The sequence below is a fragment of the Nestor notabilis genome, unplaced genomic scaffold (assembly GCF_000696875.1).
Source record: "Nestor notabilis isolate BGI_N333 unplaced genomic scaffold, ASM69687v1 scaffold18837, whole genome shotgun sequence".
Lineage (NCBI taxonomy): Eukaryota > Metazoa > Chordata > Aves > Psittaciformes > Psittacidae > Nestor > Nestor notabilis.
Window position 1 is genome coordinate 1 of NW_009935325.1, and position 336 is coordinate 336.

Here is a 336-nt window from a genome sequence, read left to right on the forward strand (position 1 = left end):
AAGCTTTCTCCATGGCCCGGACCATCGGCAGGACAGAGTAGCCGGTGCCTGTCCCCAGGTTGTAGATCTGGAAGGAGGAGGAGACACGGGTCAGCTGCTTGTGCAAGGGGACAAGGGCCCGGCCCCAGTTTAGCTCCCCCAGACCACAGCCCGTGGGTACCTTGCAGCCACAGTTCTCCTTGAGCTTCTTCAGAGCAGCGATATGGCCCTTGGCCAAGTCCACGACGTGGATGTAATCCCTGACGCCTGCGGGGGTGCAGAGGGTGAGGGCAAAGCTCTCCTGCCCAGAGGGGTGCAGCCAGGCTGGGGAGCTGCAGCGGCTGCCCCCGGGGGCAG

General features: G+C 64.3%; 1 protein-coding gene across 1 annotated transcript in view; it reads right to left on the reverse strand.

Moving 5' to 3' along the window:
• Positions 1–4: 4 nt before the first annotated feature.
• The window catches only part of GALE (UDP-galactose-4-epimerase), a gene marked incomplete at both ends in the record, with an annotated part of 2,011 nt that continues 1,679 nt past the window's right edge, over positions 5–336 (reverse strand). The window contains 2 exons of the mRNA XM_010017793.1: positions 5–67; positions 161–246. Coding sequence (XP_010016095.1) covers positions 5–67; positions 161–246 — 149 coding nt within the window. The remainder of the gene's footprint in view (positions 68–160; positions 247–336) is intronic.